Below are 22390 nucleotides of genomic sequence, written 5' to 3' on the forward strand. Positions count from 1 at the left end.
ATACCAGTTCCAGCTATTCTCAAGTGTGTTCTGTATAATACCAGATCTTTGACATGCTTCTTAAAGAAGTTCTTCCCAGGATCTCTTACCCTTTGAAACAGCATGGAGGGACCTGGAGAGTGTTATGCTAAGCAAAATAAGCCAGTCAGAAAAAGATAAGTAGCACATGATCTTACTCATATGTGGAATCTAATGAGAAAAATAAACTGATGAACAAAATAGATCCAGAGACAGAAGCATGGAACAAACTTCAGAGGGAAGGTGGGCATGGGTGGGTGGGAAGAGATTAACCAAAGAATTTATATGCATATTATGTATAACCCATGGACACGGACAATAGTGCGGTGGAGGCCTGGGGGAGGTGTGGGGTGGAGTGGGTAAATGGGGAAAAAAGGGGGCATCTGTAATACTTTCAACAATAAAGATAAATTTTAAAAAGACTAGATGGTAAGGAATAAAAAAGGAATATCTAAAAAATAATAATAATAAAGGAGATCTTCTCAGAGGCTGGAAGTTAGTATGCGATGGAGGTGTTTATACATCCTGGGCAATAAACAAGAATAAAGGACTCACAGGGCATTGCTATGACCAGCTGAGTCCCTACCCTCTGGCAGGTGGGCCAGGGTTCAGCCAGGATGGTGGGGCTCTGAAGCCAAGGCTGAGGAAAGAACCCTGCCCCAGAGCCTCCTCACTGGCCACACTGTTTATTTGAGATGGTCCCTGAGCAGGGGAGCAGGGAGCTCTGCGTTGGTCAGGAAGATAAGTCCTTAAGGTGGGAAAGCTGAGTAGGCTGCACAATTGAGAGGCAAAGGCCAGAGAAGAGTCAGTGAATGTAGAGAGAGGGGTTCCGCCGAGAGATCAATGCCTGGAAGAGGCACATGGGGGTGGGGGGGGGTTATAGTTAGGGTAAGAAGTCTTCATCTTTTCAAAACCATCAGCAACTCCACTTGGTTAGATTTCACTTCTATATCCCAAGAAACCAGAAACACCAATTAGAAAGGCTATATGCACCCCTATGTTCATAGCAGCACAATTTACAATAGCTAAGATTTGGAAACAGCCTAAGTGCCCATCAGCAGATGAATGGGTTAAAAAACTGTGGTACATCTACACAATGGAATACTATGCTGCTATAAAAAAGAAGGAACTTTTACCATTTGCAACAGCATGGATGGAACTGGAGAGCATTATGCTAAGTGAAATAAACCAGTCGAAGAAAGATAAATATCACACGACCTCATTCATATGTGGGATATAATGATCAACATAATTTGATGAACAAGAATAGATTCAGAGACAAATGGTAGGGGAGGAGGGGTTAGAAAACAACTAAAGGACTTGTATGCATGCATATTAGCATAACCAATGGACACAGACACTGGGGCGGTGGTGGCTTGCCCAGGGTGGGAATGGCTGGGGGTGGGGGGTGGAGGTGGGGTCAATTGGGGAAAAAGGAGACATATGTAAAACTTTAGACAAAAAAATAAAAGTTGTTTAATAGGTTGCCCTGGCTGATACAAACTCTTATATTGATCAAATCTTTTAATTCTTTTTTTAAATTGTTGTTAATCCTCACCTGAGGATATTTTTTTCCATTGATTTTTAGAGAGAGTGGAAGGGATGGGAAGAGATAGAGAAACATCCATGTGAGAGAGACACATTGATTGGTTGCCTCCCACACACAACCCGACTTGGGCCCAGAATTGAGCCTGCAACCTAGGTATGTGCCCTTGACCAGAATCGAACCCGAGACCCTTCAGTTCATGGGCTGATGTTCTAACCACCGAGAAAAGCGGCTAGGGCTTAAATTTCTCAAATCTTGATGAGAAGGAGTAGGGTGGGAATGCAGCCAAAATACATGTTATTCAATGTCTTTCAAGCTAAAGTTATTCAGTATTCTCTTCAGCAAATACTGTCTCTTTGAGCAAAATTATAAGCCAGGCCCTTGGAGATGAAGCTGGGTAGGGAGAACAAGTCTATCCATTTTCTTGGGGGAAGCTGTGAAATCACCCTTAACCTGAATACAGATGTTGAATCATCCCAGTTTGAAGATATGTACTGCTGTGTTTAAGCTGGCGTTGGTCTCTAAGTCTTTTTGCCCTTCTTCTGGGGTTGGGGAAGGTGGAGCGGCTAGAAAAAATGCTTTCCCTGTCATGGCGGACCAGAGCTGGGACTGACGCTTGTCCCTGAGGGGAGGGCGAAAGTTTTGCTAGAGCCGGGTGACTCCTTGCGTTGAGGATGGGAGGAGAGAAGCTAAAGGAGCTGTTTAGGTGAGATTTCTAGTTGAAGTTGTTGTGCTTTTGGAAACGAGGTGACAGAGCAGCATAGAGCGGGGAGATGCTCTTGTCCCTGTCTCTACATGGGCCTCAGAAGCCTCTCTGGTATCTTGGGGTGTGGTGGCTTCAGAAACACTGGGAAACAGCCCCTCATGCAGAAACCCTCAAGCACTGAAAACTATGAAAGCAAGGCTCCTTTGAGGGGGTGGGGCCAGAGCTAGAGAGGAAGGATGTGGCCCATGCGTAGTGGACCTTGGAAGGGCTGGGTAAGAGGACTACCGCACGGGGGTTTCAGGCATAATGCTAGAAGGGATTTAGAATTGCCATTTGAGATAACAATATAAGGGTGACTTAATCAGTACACCAGGATGGTGAACAGTGTACATAGTACTCAATTTTATTTAAATAACTTGACAGTAAGGATCTGGCAAATATAAAGTCTCTCCCTCTGCATGGCTCTAAACATGAAGATAGTAGGTACTCTGAGAATTAATCAAGCACCCAGTTCAGCTGGGACGCATTGTCACTCTCTCTAAATCCACAATATAATTCCAATTTCAACTTAAAAATTCACAATTACCTATTGTTCCTTCAGCTAAACAGCTGTAGCATTTCACTCCTGACAACGCATATTCCCAATCAGGTTAGTTAAATACTTCCAGTCCATCCAAAGGGAGCTTTGGAGTAGCAAGGTCAGCCAGGGTGGTCACGTTTGGATTCCCAAGGAATGAAGAAACTAAAATCACTTGGTGAGACAGGGAGGGATTTCTTTACAGGGGTATTACCTCTATGTGCTCTGCTCCACATTTTTTTTTTTCATATCAAAGCACTGAAATAAATAACAGAAGCTTTTCTATCTTTCCCTCTGCAGCAAGGAAGCCGGAGGAGACAACTGCACTAGTTAACAGTTAACCTGACTGCATGCTGAATGCCCTAAATTCCCCTTCATGAATGCCTCTAGATAGAAAAAGGTTCAGTGATTCGATTAGGCTTTCTACAACAAACCCCTGAGAATCAGAATACACAAAGGAGAATTTAGACAGAAAAGATCACTCACAATACATGCATGGAATGTAGTAGCCTCCGGCGATAATTTATTTATCTCTCAGCATCCTAGCTACTTTAGTTCCTTAGTTCTGGTGGGCGGGAGCATGGGGGATAAATCTCTACAAGGGAGGGTAGAACCTCCATCTTCGACAATACATGAACACTAGATGGCAGCCATAATCTTAACACAGAGTAGAAAGCTGATTGCCTTTTCTTTAGAGGCAAGTATGCCGACTACCTTGTAGGAAAACAGTCTGTTAGGGGAACTATAAAAATAAAACATTTCCCACTGCTGGTGTCCTGTGAAGCGCTCCTTAGTGAGGGTTTGGTGGTCAAATCTGTTTGGGAGGAATCATATACTTTATCTGCCTCTAAGGAGATTCCCAATGAACACTGGTAACAGATGTAATTGAGAAGTTTTTCAGTGAAGAAACTTGGTACCAGGGTACCCTTTCTCTTAATAGCACTCTAATGCAATCCTGCTGTTTCATATTTTGGGAAATGCTGATCTAGTCCAAGCTCTGTCCCAAAGAAGGAATGGCTCAAACTACCTCAAGAGGTCTTCCTTATACAAGGTTACCTGACACTCTTTAAAAAGCATCTGGCACATTCTTAATGCAGAGTTGTTAGTAGAAATATGACATGCTAAGTATTTTGTCTCTTCTCTTTCCTCAGTATGTTATAACCACATATCTCTATCTCTATCTCTCTCTCTCTCTCTCTCTCTCTCTCTCTCTCTCTCTCTCTCTCTCTCTCTGTACTCATGCACATATTAGCTATATTGACATATCTGCTTTTAGGCTGTGAACATTTTGAAGATATTTATCTCAGAACCTGGCACATAGTTAAGCCATTAGTAAAATAAGTAAACTAGGAAGATTCTATAATTTGTGTGGGAAAATACTTCTGGAAAATAGAAATGGACATTATGCTCCTGATCAGAAAGGTAACTGCCTATTATATAAGTCTCTTCTCCATAAAGACTAATTGAGAGTAGAGACCTACCTTCTAGTTCTCTTCCCTGGGGATTCTATTTTTCTTCTCTATACTACATTACTGTTAGCATAACTTGTTTGCAATTAACCTTATATGACCTAGTAATATGTATTGAATTTTTATTTAAGTTGATTACTATTCATAGTTTTTGTTCTTGTATTTTCCAGGAAGGCATATCTTGTCCTGATATGTCCAGTGTAAGCAGTAGATGCAGAATATTCTTCCTACACATTTCATTGTTAACCATTCCATTCTGACAGTTTTATTTTCATATTGTAATGTTTGAGCTTCTCAAACCTGTTTATTCTTTCCTCGAAGTGTTAACCAATGAAATTCCAATACCGAGCCTTGAAACTAGCTGCTGTCCAGCCACAGTTTAAATAATTTTCACAAAGTTAAAAAGAGAACTGTCCCCTCTTCCTTTCCACTTACAAAAGGGCAGGTAACAGTTTCATCACTGAACTATTCCTTACAAATGTTGTACATATAAAAAGATATATCTGAACTTCAGATTGTTTTGTTCTGTGAACTGTATCTCTAAAAAGACTATATAATTCCAATTGGTTGCCTTGTGTGGTCCTGGCAATAATATTTAAATGGGTACAACTACTTTTGAAAGTAGAAATACTTGTGAGTTTTCTTTAATGAGCCATAAGAAGATTATTAGCTCATCCCTTTTTCTACCACAGACATAGAGATTAAAATGAATAAAACCTGCAGCTTAGGGGATTTCTCATTTAAACAGAGTTAAGTAGTGTAATGACATCTCTGTGCCTCAGTTTTCTTCATTATTAAAATGAGAATAATAAGACATGGGGCTGTTTGTTATAAAGTTAAATTACTTGTAATAGTTGACTGACTCAAAAGTACCACATAAATATTAGCTCTTTCTAGTTCTGTGTGCTCCTGAGTGTGGTGTGTACACAGAGCAGTGTGTACTAAGAAGAGCGGAACGAGACCATTGACAGGTTTTGAAGAGAGATTGTGTTGTAGGGAGAAAAAACACACACTGATTTGGGGTCAGAAGACCTCATTTTGAGTTCAACATCACATTCAGTAGCTGCAGAGTTTTGAACAAATCATGTAGCCTTTCCGAGTCCCCTTTCCCTGATGTGGAAAGTGAGAGTAACAATAACCTGTCTTGATCCTTAGAATTTCTTTTAAGATCCTCCAAATTAATGCATGTGAAAATGCTTTGTATCTGGGAACACACTATGATGATGTGAATGCTGATTGTAATAAAAGGATAAGTGGATTCGCATTCTACAGATATTGAGCCAGGAAAATGAGGATTCATTAGTATGTCCTAGATAGAATTTTAGAGTTCATCTCTCAGGCTACAGTGACTTTTTAAAGCATCATCATATTTATTCAAAACTTTTTCATTCAATAAACATTTTTTTGAGAGACTGCTAAGCACCAGGCACTTTGCTAAATGTCAAGGATACAAACTCATATAAGATAGAGAATTTGCTTTCAGGGAGCTTTTTCTACTTAGTACACAAAGAAAGATGTAAATTAATATAGGCAGTAAGGTTTAATACTGTATGTTAAACCTTATCATTGTATCTTATATATCATTTAAGTATAGAAGAAGTAGATGGGGGAGTAGTTGAAGGGGTGATGTTCAGTTCTTGGATGATAGAACAAGGTTGGGGCCTTTCCTTATTCCTTCCATACTCAGTCCTCCCAGACACCTGCTAGCTGATGATTGAACAAAGGTACACATGTGTGGGCGAACCATATGACACATAAGGCAAGATCACTGAACACTTTGCTCAGGTCAGCTGACTATGTTATATAGGTAAGTCGTGTGTGTGTTTGGGCGGGGGGATGGAATAACGGCTAACAAATATAAGGCTGCTTGGAAAATTCTAGCTATAAGCTATAACTATAAAACAAAAGCAAATTTTTCTAAGTACATGATAAAAAACCATACTAAGTGCTTCACTGAGTTATGAACCATAACCTCAGTCATAAGAAGTTGGCTCCTTATGTAATTCCCCATTATTAGTTGCATGAATACCAACATTTCAGTGTAGACATAAATACTCACAATGGATTTAACTACCTATCATAAAGCTTGTACCAGCTTAATGTAGTGGAAAGAAGCAGTCATTAAATATTTGAGTAAAAGAAAGGACGTAGAGAAGAAAGGACGTGGAGAAGAAAGGAGGAAGAAAGGAAAGAGGAAGAAAAGAAATGAAGAAAGTGGTAAAGGAGAGAGGGAAGACGTAATGGGTATTAGAACTGAATGGTTAAACCCTTGACTCTCTCAAGTTACATAAACTTTGACAAGTTATTTAACCTCTCTGAACCTTATTCTCTTAATCTGAACATGGGGCAATAACTTTCAGGGTAATAGTGAGAAATAAAAATTACTTTTTATAACATTCTTGTTAAATAATGAGTGTTCAATAACTTGTTGTTGTTAATTCTCGCATTTAGGTAAATGGTGATGCTGCTACCACTTATCAATGTCACCAAATTGTGGATAGCATTATGTTATGCATTTTCTTGCATAGTTGTATGTACAAAACTATACATATTATAAAGGTGCAGTTTTTAGAATAGAATCATGGATTTGTAAAAAAAAAGCATTAAAAATATAAATAATTACCTTAAAGAGGCATGTTTCTCAATGTTCAATTGGTTGCACATATTTAAGAAAATCTAAATAAAAACACTAGCCCCTTTACCTGTATCTAAGAAAGAAACAAACAGCAAGCACCTGAACACCATTTAAACTGTAACATGTACCTGAAGCCATAAGGCTCTCATCATTTTCTTTTGTAATTAAGGTGCTTTTGGAGTCATAACTAAAAGTCTTTTTTTTTTTTTCTCTTGAATGGTGGGAATGAAGATTAAAGAGAAATACTCACGGATAGGATCTGGTCTCCTCTCTGGAGCTCTCCACTCAGGTCTGCTGGTCCACCGGCCAGAATGAAGGACACAAAAATACCTTCTCCGTCTTCCCCGCCCACAATGTTGAAGCCCAGGCCGGTGGAGCCTTTGTGCAGCACCACCTTGCGGGGCTCCCTGCAGAAACAAGCAGAGAACACAGCTCATAGGTGACCCGGTCAAGACTTAGAGGGCTTTTGCTTTCCCTGAGATATGAGATACCAGCAATTCACTTACTTCGCTTCCCAAAGTAAGATAGAGCTGCACATCAAGAAAGAAATTACTATCATGGGAAGTACTGAATTCCTCACTGAAATAAGTGCCAAAATACCATGCAGAGCCATTTCTTAATTCCAAAACATTTCCTTAAACTAGCCTTACTTTCACTTTACCATTGTTTAAAACGTCTGTTTTTGTATTGCGCACCAAATAGTACTCGGTAGGATGGATGTATCCAAAAAGAGAGAGAAAACTTGGGGAGCAAGAAACTAGACTGACTAGGCCAGACATGAAAGATCTTACAGAGTTAATTAAAATTTACTCTGTAGGTAGTAGGGACTTATTGGAAGACGTTGAGGTACCAAGAATAATTATGATGGGAGGCAGGAAAATCAGTTAGGATGTTGACCAAATGATCCAGGTTCCAGGCAGTGACAGCCTAAACAATGGTGATGGACAAGGACCCAGACATTGGGGGAGGAGGGGAGTAAGATCATCTAAATAAACCACAAAAGGGGAAAGGTAGTGAAGCCCAGGGTGAATGTGATTTTTACAAGTTTCAGTTTCAGATAATGTTGGCACATCCACGTGGAGATGTTTGGAAGCAGTCGGACACACAGGATAGGGTTTGGGTCCTTACATGCAGATTTGAGGTCATCAATAAAAAGATAAAAGATCATATTTTGAGCCAACAGTTCACTGAGATTGTGGAGAGGCCAGGAAATTATGTAATATTAAGATTGTAAGGGATCATAGAAGGCATCTAGTTCTATTTTCTATGTAAGTAGTTTTAAGAAATGTATTCTGCAAGCCTTAGGTTTGACCAATGTGCCTTTTGTTATTTTTGTTTTTTTGTTAATCCTCACCTGAGGATATTTTTCCATTGATTTTTAGGGAGAGTGGGAGAGAGAGGGAAAGACAGAGAGAAACATCGATGTGAGGGAAACACATTGATTGGTTGCTTACTGAGCTAGCCCTGTAGGTCAGAAATCTGGTTGCTTGTCTAAGTCATCTGTTTGGAATTTCACAAGGCTAAAATCAATGTGTCAGCCGGGCCAAGCTCTATTGGGAAGCTTGGGGAAAATCCACTTCCATATCATTCAGGCTGTTGGCAGAATCCAGCTTCTTCCGTTTCTTGTGGTTAGTAGGACTGCATGAGTTGGGGTTTTCCAGAGAAACAGAACCAATAGGAGATATAAGGGATTTTATTATGAGGAATTGGCTCATGCAGCCATGGATGCTGAGAAGTCCCAGGATCTACAGGTGGCAAGTTGGAGCCCCAAGGGAGCTGATGATGGAAGTTTCAGTTCAAGTCCCAGTCTGAAGTCAGGAGAGCATTGTCCCAGCTCAAAGACAGTGAGAAAGAGAAAGAGAACATTTTTTTCAGGCCCTCTATGGGTTGTTTGGGGTCACCCAAATTAGACAGGGCAATCTGCTTCAGTCCATATGCTAATCCAGATGTTAATCTCATCTAGGAATACCTTCACACCACCTAGTTCTGCCTCTCTGCTGCCTGATGGGAGTGCAAGTCCAGCTCTGTTTGGCCCACTGACACCATCCAGTGGAGGGGGTGGGGGGCATCTCAAAACTGCCTCTCCAGGCTGTCTCTGGTGGGGTCAGAACTCTAGCTGTTGTATAGTGTACTAGCAATGTAAGGGTCAGGGGATACTTGTCCCTTTGGTGTTTGGCTGGAGTCGGGCTACTATTATCAAAAGTTTCCCTGTTCTATTAGCCCACCCTTGCCCCAGGCTTTTGGTATAGGAGCAGGCTCTTCTGTTTTTTTTTTTTAATTATTTTTTTTGTTTTTGTTTTTGAAATATATTTTTATTGATTTCAGAGAGGAAGGGAGAGGGAGAGAGAGATAGAAACATCAGTGATGAGAGAAAATCATTGATTGGCTGCCTCCTGTATGTCCCCCAACCGGGGATCGAGTCCACAACCTGGGCATGTGCCCTGACCAGGAATGGAACCATGACCACTAAGCCGGGCTAATTTTATTTTTAATTAAGAGGCTGGAATTAGAAAGATATGGGAATACCCTATTTTGGCTGGAGCCAGAAGTCTGGATCTGAACACAATTTGAGGATAGGGGTCAACAAGGTTTTGATGAAGAGTTACTGTAGAAATCTCCCTTTTCCCGAGTATAAAAAATACTCTTAGTGAATCCAATGAGATTCAAGCTATACATAGTAAACATACTAGTATAGAGAAGGGGGCTATTATGACTCTAATGTTTATCCATGTGCTAGACATTGTGCTTGATGCTTTCTGTGCATCATCCCATTTATTCCTCAAAGCAGTCATTGGAAGGAGGTTCACTGATGTCTGTGACTGCTTTGAAACTGATCCAAAAGAAAGATGGATGGTTGATTGATAGATGGATCGGTAACCTGTACAGGAAGTGTAGTAACATGTTCATAGTGGAATCTAGGTTGTGCATTGTAGTAAAAGTCTTCAAACTTTTATTTGTGTTTGAAAATTTTTATATAAAATCTTAAGAAAAATCATCAACCCGATGAAGACATTATTACAACTTTTTAAATTAGTGAAATGAAATGCTTGCCCAAGTTTTTACTGTTTCTTAAGTTGTAAAGGTAAGATTAAAACACAGATTCTGACTCAAAATCTCTGAGTCTAGAGCATGATCTATTCCAGAGACTGCAAATCAGCAAGCTGAAGGTTTAATCTGACCTACTGTGTTTACAAATTTTTGAATTAGTTGCTTATTTTTAAAATTAGAAAAAAATTGCCTAAAGTATGGATTTATGGCTTCATATGGAATTAGACATTCTATCAACACTTACTCTCAAACTTGTTGCATAGCAACCATTGGCTAGAGCAGGGTCCTCTTTAGAGCGGCATTTATTCTCTAGTGTGCCATCATCTCACCTCTCTCTCATGTTTCTCAGACAAAAAAGCTGTCAGTTGCACCTCATGTACACTTCTTGCAAAGTTAAGAAGAAAGTGGAGTATCTTGTACTCATGCTTCTATCAAAAATGGGAAAGTGAAAGCTTTATGGTACTAGAAAAATGGGAGAGACTATCATTCCTTTGGAAGTAAGAATTATCCTTACCTGCTTACTATGCAAAGGGACTCTGCAGAAAGAATACAGCTTTAAAAGAGTATTGTGGCCTGGCCAGTGTGGCTCAGTGGTTGAGCATCGACCTATGGACCAGGAGGTCATGGTTCAATTCCTGGTCAGGGCATATGCCCAGGTTGTGGGCTCAATCCCCAGTGTAGGGGTGTGCAGGAGGCAGTTGATCAATGATTCTCTCTCATCATTGATGTTTCTCTCTCTCTCTTTCTCTCTCTCTCTCTCTCTCTCTCTCTCTCTCTCTCTCTCTCTCTCTCTCTCTCTCTTTCCCTCCCTTCCTCTCTGAAATATATATTTAGAAAACAAAAAAAGAACATTGTGAAACCTCATTCCCCATAACTTCTCTGTGGGCTATTTTGTTAGTGACCTCTGCATTTTCGTATATTGCTTCCTATTTGTATGGACATAAAGCATGTAATTATTGAGTGACAGTAGGTTTTATGTATTTTACCTGGACCTCATTTATTCAAATGATCTGAACAAGTCTTTACACCCAATTATTTGGAATTTTCTTAACCTGTGAGATTTAAATGTCTTTTTAAAAATACAATTTTATATTGTAGTGAATTATGATGCTTATTTTAATAATGGGGAGAAATAACAAAGAAATAAATCTGTAAAATAATATGTAAATATAATGTCCTAAGCACACTCCAAATGATTTACCTTTTCTAATTTAAATTCCTTATGCTGAGGACTGATTATATTAAAGTGCAGATTTTAATATTTTTCATTTATTTTTTCCTGTTAGAAAATAAAAACCCTGTGAAGTATTAGAAGTTTTATTTTATTAATACTTAGATAAGTCAACTTGTCTATGCTAGTTGAGCTTAGACACATAGTTAATAAATATTAGATCTAGTTCCTTTTTTTTATTATTTTAATATTTATTTTTTAGAGCAGTTTTAGTTTCATAGTATCAGAGGAAGGTACAGAGATTTCCCATATAGCCTCTGCTTTCACACATGCATAACCCTCTACTCATTATCAACATCCCCCACAAGAGTGGTACATTTGTTGCAACTGTTGAACCTACAGGACACATCATTATCACCCAAAGTCCATAGGGTTCACTCTTGGTGTCATACATTCTATGGCCTTTGACAACTGTATAATGCCATGTATCCACCATTATAGGATCATACAAAATAGTTTCACTGTCCTAAAAAAAATTCCCCATGCTTCATGTATTCATCTCCCTCTCCAAACAAACCCTGGTAACTACTAATCTTTTTATTATTTTCATAGTTTTGCTTTTTTCCAGAATGCCATAGGGTTGGAATCACACAGTATGTTGCCTTTTCAGATTGGCTTCTTTCATTCAGTAATAGGAATTTAAGGTTCCTTCATGTTTTTTCATGGCTTGATAGGTCATTTCTTTTTATCCCTGAATAATATTCCATTGTCTGGATGTGTCACAGTTGATTTATCCACTCACCTCCCAAAGGACATCTTGGTTATTTCGAAGTTTGAGCAATTACAAATGAAGCTGCTATAAACATTGACATGCAGGTTTTTGTGAGGATGTGATTTTTTTCAACTTCTTCGGGTAAATGCCAAGGAGCATGATTGCTAGATCATATAGTAAGAATATGTTTAGTTTTATGAGAAACTGCCAGACTGTCTTCCAAAGTGGCTGTACCAGTTTGTATTCCCCACCAGCAATGAGTGAGAGTTTCTCACCAGCACCTGGTGTCAGTGTTCTAGATTTTGACCATTGTAAAAGGGGTGCAGTGGTATCTCATTGTTTTGACAGAGCTTGTCTCTTTACTGCAAGTAAAATGTTTTGTCCATTAAATGGAGAGAGAACTTAATAAAAATTAAAAGAACTAAACTAAAATGTATTTTATATAATCCAGAGGAAAACCTGAAATTTTAAAAAGGAATACAATATCCTATATAATAAAAGCCTAATATGCAAATCGACCAAACAGCGGAACAATGGGTGGAATGACTGGTTGCTATGACATGCACTGACCACCAGGGGTCAGACGCTCAACACAGGAGCTTCCCCCAGCCCGCAGGCCCCAGGCCAGCCAAGGAGGGTGCCAGCAGGGGGCCCTCGATTGCCCCACTGATCGCCCCGCAGAGGGAGGCAACTGGCAGCAGTGGGGGGTGGGGTGGGTGCGAGGCCAGCGAGTGGGCAGTGCGAGGCCGGCCAAGGTGCACCCCCCCCCCCCCCCCATCGTCCCACTGGTTGCCCCACAGATCAGCCTTGATTGCCAGCCAGGCCTAGGGACCCTACCTGTACACGAATTTCATGCACCGGGCCTCTAGTATTTATAAAATACAGTTTCCAGAATTATTGACACTCACAGATCCACTTTAACTTCCCCTAGCTTCCATTATTTGAACCATGCACTTTAATATTTCATCCTATGTTGCCTTGTATTAGTCTCTCTCTGAATGTCATGATATCCACCCCAACCTATCTGTCCCCTCTATTTCAAGCCTACACTCTTAGGATAGCCTCCTAATTGAAATGTCTTTGATTCCAGTTTCAATGTTCCAAACATATTGTCTCTATTGAAATGCATATCTGATTTTCTTAGTTTCCTGTTTAAATGTCTCCAGCCATACTATACTCCAGCCATATCAAACTCCTCGTGTTCCCCTGAGTTTGACATGTTGCTCCATACGTCCATTCCTTGGCTTAAGCCATCCTAAAACTCAGCTCAAGTGCTACTTCTCTGACTCCCCAGGTACAGGTGATCACTTGCTCCTTGGGGACACATTGTGTCTTGTCCACATAACTTTATTGTGGTATTTATCATGCACTGCAGTGATTATTTGCTCTTGTATGTGTCTCTCTCAATAATCTGTGAACTTTGGGAACCCAAGCACCAGCATTTCCCCAATTGTAATAAGATGACTGACAAATAACAGTAATTCAGAAAATAGCTATTAAATGAATGAATGAACTCCCACAAAGATTTAGACCTCATTTTGCTCTTTACTTCAAATTATCCATAGGTATCTGCAGATTCCACATCCATAGATTCAACCAACTGGGCAAGTTTGGTTAGATCTGTGGAATCAGAATTTGTGGATGCAGAGGGCTGACTGTATAAATATTTATGCAAATATTGTTCCTTTTTGCTAGATTTTTAAAAATGGTTTTTAAATTGAGTTTTAGAGAGAAAGAGAGGAAGGGAGAGACAGAGAAAGGGAGAGTGAGAGAGAGAAACATTGATGTGAGAGTGAAACATCAATTGGCTGCTTCTTGCATGCCTCCCACCTGGGATCGAGCCTGCAACCTAGGCATGTGCCCTAACCAGGAATTGAATTGGTAACCTTTTGGTGCATGGAACAATGACCAACCAATTGAGTCACATGAGCCAGAGCCTTTTTTGTAGATTTTAACCAAAAATGGCATCTAAAGTCCACAGGGATAGGACTGATAACACTAATGAGTGAAGCAGGCTGAGTAGGGATGGTAGCAAATTGGGGAATATATTCCATTTAAATGGTTGCTTCTGCTCAACTCTGGATCATTCGAGTAGGAACACCAACTAGTATTGCCAGATTCTCCAATTTCTAAAGATATGGGAGGAATCTAGATTTTTATGTGAATTTTCCAGAATTTTAAGTTGACAATGATAAAAAAATTAAAGTTATGGCGCTGGATCCCAACATGTCAGTAGTGGATCCAGCTACGGGATGCCAGTGACCCAGTGGGCACTCTGATAGCATTATTTGATGTCACTTTCATGTTTGTCTCCTCCATGGTGCTCAGCATGGCAGTTGGTTCATGGTAGGTCTCTGTAACTTTAACTTGATTTAGTATTCCATTCTCAGCACCACCTCTGTTCTTCCCGTTCAAGTTTTCTCATCTAGAATATTCTGTTCCTTGATCTTATCCCCTTCCCCCCTCCGCTTTGTCTTATTTCCCTCCCTTTCATATTAGACTGCTCAAGGTCCACTTTCTTCATAATGGCCCATCCCAAATATTTTGAGCTACAGCTCTCACTTCTGCATGTTTATTGCCTGGGCCAATGACTTTGGGTCTGGTAAATATAATGCCCTACATTTCCATGAACTGTTTTGTGTGTGAGATCATTGTAGCCTCTGGTGAGATTATAATCTATTGAAGATATGGTATCCTCATATCTTCAAGGTATCCCCAATACACCCAGAAGACTGCTCAATAAACACATGATGACTGAATAAATGAGTGCACACCACCAGTTTATAAAGAACTGCAATACCCTTATTATTGAAATGATTTGGGCTCCAATTTACTCTGATATTTATCTTCCAGGATTCAGATGACTTAGGGGCCCATTACTAGTCATTATTATACATCATAACACATAGATTGTGGAACAAAATTCTAACTCTCACTCTTCATTCAGGATGGAGTCAAGGATCATGATTTTCTGGAAGCCATCCCTGACACTCTCCTTAATCGCCCCATTCTAGTCTGGGTTAGTGCCTCTTCTAGCATTCTCTCCATGTATCTATCATAACTCTTACTACACGATTGATTTACTTGTCTCCTTCTCCAGCTACAGTGATCAATTAGGGAGCAGGGATCATACCATTTGCTTTTGTATCCACTACTAGTAGGTACTATCTACTAATTTCAGTTTTCATATTAGATTTTAAGTATGGTCTCTATAGAAGATGGAAACTGGTTACTCAGAATATGATTTTAAAAAACAACAGCCCAAGTGCCTGAAATAAATGAAATTAAAAAAAAGGCTGTGGTATATTTACACCATGGACTACTATGAAGCAGTAAAAAAGAGGGATTTCTTACTCTTTGAGACAGCATGGAGGGACCTGGAGAATATTATACTAAGTGAAGTAAGTCAGTTAGAGAAAGACAAGTATCATACGACCTCATTCAAATGTGGAATCTAATGAACAAAATAAACTGATGAACGAAATAGACCCAGAGACATAGAAGCATGGAACAGAATGTAGAATCTTAGAGGAAAGGTGGGGTGGGTGGGAAGATCAACCAAAGAACTTGTATGCATAACCCATGAACATGGACAACGGTGGTGAAGGCCTGGGATGGGGACAGGGGTGAGGGCCATATAGAAGGGGTCAATGGGGGGAAAAGGAGGACATATGTAATACTTTCAACAATAAAGATTTAAAAACAAAACGGAAAAAACCCCACCAATTCATCTATCTATTTAAAACATATTTTATTCATCCATCCAACCTGTCAATACACAGCCTCTATGAAGTATCTACTTTGTGTCAGGCACTGTGACTACAAAGATTACAGAGCCTGGGGTGAGAGGAGCCAGATGTGAACAGTTATAAAAGCCCAGGTGTGGGACTCATCCAGAAACGTGTGTGCAATAAGCTAAAGTAGCCAAGAGCAAAGAACAACCGGTCTTCCTCTAAAAAAGGTTTTTTTTTTCTTCTCACCTGGATGAAATTTGCTACACTCATTTAAGCAGTTTTATTTTTTCTCTCTAATGTGATGTAAAAAGGCTTTATAATTATAAAACCCTTGGATGCTGAACAACTGGAGAGGTGCCAGCCTGACTTGCTCCCAGCTGTAGCAGATCTGCAGCAGCATAATCTTGTTTAGCGGGAGTCTCGGAGGATGCTCTAAGCCGCCTGGGATGTTTTCAGAAGCAGGATGCTATGGGCTAATTCTGTTTTTTTTAAACCAGATGGCTTAAAGAGGGGTCAAGATTTAAAAAGGGAAGTGACTACTTAAATCTGAAGGCTTTCTCATGGCCATTAGTGGGATGTTCCTTGAGCTTTGAACCTCTGGTCAACTTCCCAAACATCCATGGGGAGAGGCTGTGTGTTGCAATGGGAAGTAAGCTATGAAAATGTGTCTAGTTGTCTTTCTAAAATACACATCTGATCATGCTACTATCCTGCTCAAAAGCCTTCCAGGGATCTCTATGCCAACAGGATAAATCTGCCAAATGGCTAGAAATAGAATCTCAATATATACTCAATGTAAACTTCTAGCATGACATTCAAAGTTCCTCATCATTTGACTTTCACCTACTTCCCCAATGCTTAACTTCACTGTGCTCCCTGGCACCCCATGTTCCAGGCACATAAAGTTGCCAAACACAGCTCCTCATACCAGGTTGTTCCTTGTCTTAATGTCTTTTCTCAGGCTGTTTCTCTTTGATTAAAATGATGAGTTTCTCCTTCTGTCCTCACCTATCTAATGAACTTCTACTTGGCCTCCAAGACTAAGGCTGGGTGCTGTCTCCTTCTCTCTGCTGCCCCATGCTCCCCTGCCTCTAGACAGACTTAATACTTCTGTTTTTTTAAATACTTTTTTTTTTATTGATTTCAGAGAGGAAGGAAGAGGGAGAGAGAGATAGAAACATCAATGATGAGAGAAAAATCATTGATCAGCTGCCTCCTGCACGCCCCCTACTGGGGATTGAGCTCACAACTCAAGAATGTGCCCTTGACCGGAATCGAACGGAGGGCCATTCAGTCCTCAGGCTGACACTCTATCCACTGAGCAAAACCAGCGAGGGCCTGAATACTTCTTTTTTGAAAACACATTGTCTTTTCACTGGTCATACCACTATTGTTGTCTCTCTTGTTCTGAATAACTTTATCTATCAGTCTGTTAATCAGGATGGTCCTCTAGGATACAGACTATGGTTTATGTGTTCTTGTAATTTTGGGAACTTGTACAGGCTGAGCTTATGAGAGACACACAAAAACACAAAATATATTACATGAATAGAAAATACAAGTGAGGGTTTGGAAGAAATGATACTCAATTCTAATTCCATCTCTAGATATTTGTGAGAACCCAAGAATGCTCTCTGTGGGACAGGTTCCTTGTTTGAGCAATAATTTGGCAAGGGATTATGTTTGCCTTATGGGGGACTGATACTATTCAGTTAAGACAATGAGTTAAAAGTATTTAGAAAGCAAAAAATTATTAAAGGAAAGTATACATTGAGTTTCTATTTCTAGCCATTTGGCAGATTAGATGTCCTAAAAACCCTTTTCATTACAAAGCAGCTGAACTTCTGAATAGAATACTTACAAAATACTGTTAAGTGACTGGCTAAGCTTGCACATCACTAAGAGAAATCCCCAGTGGCTGAAAATAAAGTGGAAATACAAGTTCAGAGAAGAAAGCCAGTACTGGGACTAGCAGTGGACTAAAGAGTTCCTACAGGCAGCAAAGAGGTAGTATTCCAGTGGCCAGAGTGGATAGTGGCACGAAGAATAGGACCATGTGGGCCCAGAGGTGGAGGTCAGATCAAAGACCCATGCCGAAATCAGGACCCTGAAAAACTGTACCTTAAACAAAAGGTTAAAGCAAAAATATTAGCCCCTCAACATATATGATCTGACTTTGGCTCAAGTCATGTTAAACAGGGCATATTTAAATGTGGAAGAAGTTTTACTTCAGAAATAGAATTCATAAAACTTGACAAATTGGGAGAAGAAAAGAGGGAAAGAGGGAGGGAGAGTTTTCCTGGGTGCCGGGAGGAAGAGCTTGCAGGGTATCTCAAGCACTGTGCGGTGGAGGTGTTCACCAGCCCAGCTCCAGGTCGCTGATAGGGATGTGCTTGTTGGTTGGGACAACTCATGAGATAGGTTCATCTGGCCATCCTACCTCAATGGCAGAAGCCATAAAGGTCATCTGGTTGGCTGATTTCCCTCTCTCAGAGTTCAGGCTCATCAAGCCACCTGTTAATTAAATCATGGTTTTCCACAGTGCCTTTGCTAATGGGAGTGGATGTACTAATTAGCACAGACTGTTATTGTGGGCAGATATATTTCCCATTGTAAATTAGTAACTTGGCATTATGGCATATGAGCTTAATTATCCCTGGATACACTGACAAAAATTGAGTTTCAGAGCAGGCAGACCTAAGACCCTCATCCAGTATGGCGATAACCCAATAAGGGACTGTTACCAACTGAGGTCATACAAAAAGGGCCAGCTAGTCTCCCTGGGCTCTCTCATCTTCATTTCTCTATAAATGCAACTGCAGTGATGTGAACAATGCTGTTGAGGAAAAGAACAGTAATAGGAGATGAAAGAGACATTTCAGCAGGATAAGTAGATGTATATTAGTACATGTTGAAGAAGGTGGTGGCTTAGGTGCCAATCACAGAAGGCTTCAAAGATGCTGATTGATTGTGACTGATGTCTTATATCTACAGGACATAAGGCCTCAGAAGACTGAAGTATTTAATATTCATATTCAAATAATTAATTTCATCAATTAGTCCAATAATAATTGAAGCAGATTATTAGAAATCGCATAGATACATAAAGATAAAGTGGTTTTGTTGAACTGCTGTTATGAGGACATGATAAGATAATATACAGGAAATCTGGCATTACAAAGGAGGATCTATGCTCTAGACTTTATGCAATAGGGAATAGGCTGACTTCAGCAAAATGGTCGCAACACAGATATTGAGTATATAGTAAATATATTGTGATTGGTACTTTGTGAGATAAAAAGAACTCTATTAGATGGGGATAGTATGGTGTTCTGTGATATCAGGAAATACTAGGTAGGACATTGGAACTAGAGAGATCATATCAATTAATAGCTGACTAACCTTGTTGGAATTTTTTGATGTCTTATTTTTTCAGCTGTAAATTGTGAACAGTAATGTCTATCTTAAGACATGGTGAGGATGGATTGAAATAATACATAAAGTACTAGAATTACACAGCAAGTGCTCAATAAGTGCTAACACTTCTTTCCCCTTTAGGGAAATATGGCCATTGGAAAACAAATAGACATACAAAAAATAATAAACAAACAATGCAAGACCAAATATGCCAAGTACCAAATGATTGCTATGAACAGTGAGAAAATTCTGTTTTAAAGAAAAATAATTAAGTCATGGAGAAGACAGAATCTGAGTTAGATCTTGGTGGATGGGTGGAAACTGGTTAAGTGGAAAGGAAAGTAGATGGTATTTCAGTAGGTGGCATGAACCCAGGGCCAGAGGGGAGCAAATGCAAGATGTGTTTGGAGAACAGGGAGTTTCACAGCTTGAATGGAGTGCAGGGTGTGTGTCAAGGAAAATGAGAAGACCAAGACAGATGGGGAAGGAACATAGACGCCAAGCTAAGGAATTCAAAGTTTATACTTGGACAATGTGAAGGCACTGAATGTTTCTGGCCCCAGGGGAGACTCGGTGCATGTAGCAACTTCTGTTTGTGAGCCTAGGTGTTTGTCATATTGTGCTGTTTCTACAACCTCCCAAGTTTGCCTGCAGGGAGCTGAAGTACACGTTCTAAAGGTCTCCACAGACATCCCTGCTGCAGAGCAAGGGGCTTTGGTTGAGGCTGTAACAAATACCATTAGCTTTAATTGCCAAAATCCAGTCTGCAACCTTTGTAAAAAAAAAAAAGTCTCAGAGCTTCTCTCTGGACGAAATCTCAGAATCAGTTACATGTTTGAGAACATACAATATTCTTGGTAAAATAAATCAAATAAATAAGTAGAAATAAACTATACAAACATAAATCAACTATAGATTTGTATCAATCTAGTCTTGATTAGTTTGATTTTGAAATATTAGGAGTTTTTTCTTATTCACATATCAAATATGATAGCCATGTTTCATCTCAATTTGCTTTTGACTAAATTCCTCCAAAAGACAAATAAGGAAGCAGTTAAGTATTGCTCTCACTTTTCATAATCATAGCTTGTATTCATCATCTCATCTCCAAAGTCAAAGAAAATAGAATTACCCTTCTTATTTTCCTTTATTTCATAATGTTTTGGCTGAAAACTTCCCTATTAAATTATATATTCCATCCATAATGACAGGTATTTCCTTCTGCTTCCTGTTGCATTTTGAATTTTTAAAGAGCAGTTAGTTATGAAATAAATAATTTTAGCAACCTTATTAAATAACACTATAAGCATTTGAGAGAGTTATTTTTTTTATGGTTGCACATTTGTCCTCAAGCTTTCACGACTGGTGAAATATTGTTTGAAAACTTTATAAAAGCCAGGTATAAGCTAAACTAATATTTGATAATGGGATTAGAGAAAAAAAATACATCTTGCATATTCTTCCTAAAGGCAAAGCACATTTTTTGAAAGATTACTTAAATTGTCTTTTGCAATAGAGCTTTATGGTATTATGAATTTCCAATTAATTACTAAATACTCAAACTCTCTGCAATTAGTGTGGTACGGGGGAAATGGCTTGAATGAATTAAACTGAGAGTCATTGGTTTCAAGTTTACAGGTCTTTCCTTAACTCTGATTTGGATGCATCCACATTATTATGGGAAAAACATTTAGACTGAAACCCGTTGGGAGTCTCAACTCCAACGTGAAGCCCTGGGTGTCCTTGGAAACCACCTCTCTGGGTGACAGTTCCCATGCTGTATGAGAGAGGGAGTGGTGAATACAGTAAAGGAGAATTGCTATCACCCCTTCCAACTCTAGCCTTACATACATTTACTTAATGAAAACCAGAAAAGAGAGTTTCCCACTTCTAAAACAACAACTCCATTTGATGATTCAACACAGATTTAGGACTCACCTTGAGGAGAGGAGAGAGAACAGGAATAGCCCTCTAGTTCCCCTTCAACTTGGCCTGTCTTCAGCTTTGACATATACACTTTCCTCTACTGGTACATCAACCCTGACAATAGAACTTTTGGTGATGATGGTAATATTGTATGCTTGTGCTGTCCAATACAGTAGCCTCTAGCTACATGTGTTATTAAGCACTTGAAATGTGGTTAGTGTGACTGAGAAATTTCATTTTCCATTTTATTTAATTCTAAACAGCTTATATTTAAAGTCACACATATCTAATGGCTACTATAGTAGACAGCATAGTTAGAGAATCCCTTTCTCTCTTATCAAAGAGAATAGTTTTTTTTTCCCTTCTCTTATCTCTGTCTGTTCCTTCTTAGTTTCCTTGAAGGGGTCCCCTCATTGTCTTGCTCTTCATATATGGTGTTTCCAAAAATTGTATCCCTGGCTGCCTTCTCCTCTCACTCCTTTCCTCTATCTCTTTCCTGTAGAACAACTCTTCTTCCTTTAGGTCTCAGTATAAATGGTTCTGTCTGACCACGCCACCCGAACTAGTCCCCTACTCCATTATTATTTCTTTTTTTTAAAATATATTTTATTGATTTTTTACAGAGAGAAAGAGAGAGGGATAGAGAGTTAGAAACATCGATGAGAGAGAAACATTGATCAGCTGCCTCTTGCACACCCCCTACTGGGGATGTGCCCGAAACCAAGGTACATGCCCTTGACTGGAATCAAACCTGGGACCCTTGAGTCCGCAGGCCGACGCTCTATCCACTGAGCCAAACCGGTTTCGGCTACTCCATTATTTTTTAACACTGCCTCCCTCATGTCTTCTTCACGACAAGAACATTTTGTTTCTTTGTTGCCTATCTTCCACTAGACTGTAATTTTCATAACAGTGGGAACAGCTTGTGTCTCTGGCTCCTAGCATAGTGCCTGACACATAGTAAGGGCCTGATATTTATTAAATGAATTAATAAATGGGTGTTCTTTTTTAAATTGATTCAGAGAAGAAGGGAGAGGGAGAGAGAGATAGAGACATCAAAGATGAGAGAGAATCATGGATCAGCTGCCTCCTGCACGCCCGCTACTGGGGATCAAGCCCACAACCCTGGCATGTGCCCTGTCCAGGAATCAAACCATGACATCCTGGTTCATGGGTCAATGCTCAACCACTGAGCCGCCAGCTGGACAATAAATAGATGTTCTTATCCTTTCCTTATTGATGAGTCACTAATTCATATCTCCAGACCAGATCACAGCCTCCTCTACTCCAAACTTCTATTTACCTGCCGAACAAGGAACTCATTATCTTCCCAGATTACTTTTTCTCTTTTATTTCTTATCCAGTTAATGC

At 39.7% G+C, this 22390-nt stretch overlaps 1 protein-coding gene across 19 annotated transcripts in view; it reads right to left on the reverse strand.

The window, feature by feature from the left end:
* Positions 1-22390, reverse strand: part of DLG2 (discs large MAGUK scaffold protein 2) — a gene marked incomplete at its 5' end in the record, with an annotated part of 1931014 nt that overhangs the window by 349839 nt on the left and 1558785 nt on the right. For all 19 annotated transcript variants that reach the window (XM_079787296.1, XM_079787299.1, XM_079787298.1 and 16 more), the window contains one exon: positions 7202-7358. In XM_079787296.1, coding sequence (XP_079643422.1) covers positions 7202-7358 — 157 coding nt within the window. The remainder of the gene's footprint in view (positions 1-7201; positions 7359-22390) is intronic.

Source organism: Cnephaeus nilssonii (assembly GCF_951640355.1).
Source record: "Cnephaeus nilssonii genome assembly, chromosome: 13".
Classification (NCBI taxonomy): domain Eukaryota; kingdom Metazoa; phylum Chordata; class Mammalia; order Chiroptera; family Vespertilionidae; genus Cnephaeus; species Cnephaeus nilssonii.